Source organism: Myotis yumanensis, unplaced genomic scaffold (assembly GCF_028538775.1).
Source record: "Myotis yumanensis isolate MYYU_CA2020_CCGP unplaced genomic scaffold, mMyoYum1.0.hap1 SCAF_24, whole genome shotgun sequence".
Taxonomy (NCBI): Eukaryota; Metazoa; Chordata; class Mammalia; order Chiroptera; family Vespertilionidae; genus Myotis; species Myotis yumanensis.
In genome coordinates, this window is record NW_027223775.1 from 961,337 (window position 1) to 962,653 (window position 1,317).

Genomic DNA, 1,317 nt, shown 5'->3' on the forward strand with positions numbered 1-1,317 from the left:
CCCAAAGCTCCGCTGGAGTCTGTGTCCTTTCAAAGCACAAAAGCAGACCCCGACGCCTCAGAGCCACCCACAGCAAGCTCCTGCCCGCGGGAGGTGCAGCTCCCATCACCCTCTGGACCATGGCTGCCGGGAGAGTCAAAGCCTGAGAATCAACGTGGCAGCATGTCATCGCCTTCAAAGGCCTGTCAGCAGCAGCACAAAACCAGTCCTCCCAGCCAGCGCTCTGGGGACCTGCCCTCAGGGCGATGTGGTGGCGCCTTCTGCTGGCAGCCGAGCGTCCCAGGCATCTCTTTGGACAGGCCTGGGTCAGGGCCTTAGGGCATCTCTGTGTCCATGGTATAAATCCGACTGAGATCAGACACAATGTCATCAATGATTGGCTTGGTCAGGTCGTCACTAAACACCTGCCACCAAGGCTTCTCGGCCTCGGCCTCGGCGGTCACCTCGACCCCGTAGACCTGCAGGGGCAGGTGGAGCACCGCCAGCGCTATGTGCTGGGCCTGGAACCAGAGGCAAAGCCCCCGCGGTAGCTGTCCCGCAGCAGGGCCCAGGCAATGACGGAGATGGGGGTCCGTTGCCAGCTGTAAGGATTCAGCCAGTTCTTGAGAGAAATCAGGTAGTGGAGCAGGTACCTGTGTGGGTGCTCAAAGGAGACTTGGAAGCGCAGTACCCGCAGCACAAGGAGCTCGCACTGCGCAATGCTGTCCCGGATCACCCAGAACCCGGAGTCCAGCTCCAAGGGCTCGCTGCCCGGCTGGAAGTACCTGTTGGACACGTTGATGATGTCACGGGTTCACAGGGGCTGTTCTTCCACTTTGCCAGCCAAGTAAAGGGCAGACATGGCGACCAAGTAGGGGTCATAGGCGTCCACGTTGATCTCGCAGAAGAACTTGTGGTAAATGGCACAGGCGGTGGCGACGGGAATGGACTGCATCCCTAGCTTGACACCTGCCTCCATGATGAAGCTTGTCACACGGAAGTGCACCCTCGCCTGGGGTGCGGGCCACCCCTTGGCGCCGGGCGCCGTGTCCTCCTCTTTGCAGCTGTCCAGGGGAAGGTCCTCCATGGGGCTCAGCCTGGAGGCCCCAGACCTTGGTGGCTGGAAGGGCAGGAGTCCTCAGGGCGTGGCCGGCGCCAGCTGGGTCCTAGAGCCCTGTGCAGCAGCCCTGCCCCGCCCCGCCCCACCCAGCCCAGCACCAACCTGCCCCACCTGACCCGCCCTGCCTGGGCTTGACCGCAGCCCTGGTTCCATCACCAATTATTGAAGAGACTGTATGACTCCATTCTATGCTTTTGCCTCCTTTGTCAAATATTAAT

At 61.1% G+C, this 1,317-nt stretch overlaps 1 protein-coding gene across 1 annotated transcript; it reads right to left on the reverse strand.

Moving 5' to 3' along the window:
* Nucleotides 1–314: 314 nt before the first annotated feature.
* Nucleotides 315–1,066, reverse strand: LOC139000649 (cyclin-Q-like). Its single transcript, XM_070402787.1, has 3 exons — nucleotides 840–1,066; nucleotides 515–764; nucleotides 315–458 (listed from the first exon to the last, which is right to left on the reverse strand). Exons 1-3 carry the CDS (start codon nucleotides 1,064–1,066, stop codon nucleotides 315–317), a joined length of 621 nt encoding a protein of 206 aa, XP_070258888.1.
* Between the last annotated feature and the right edge of the window lie 251 nt (nucleotides 1,067–1,317).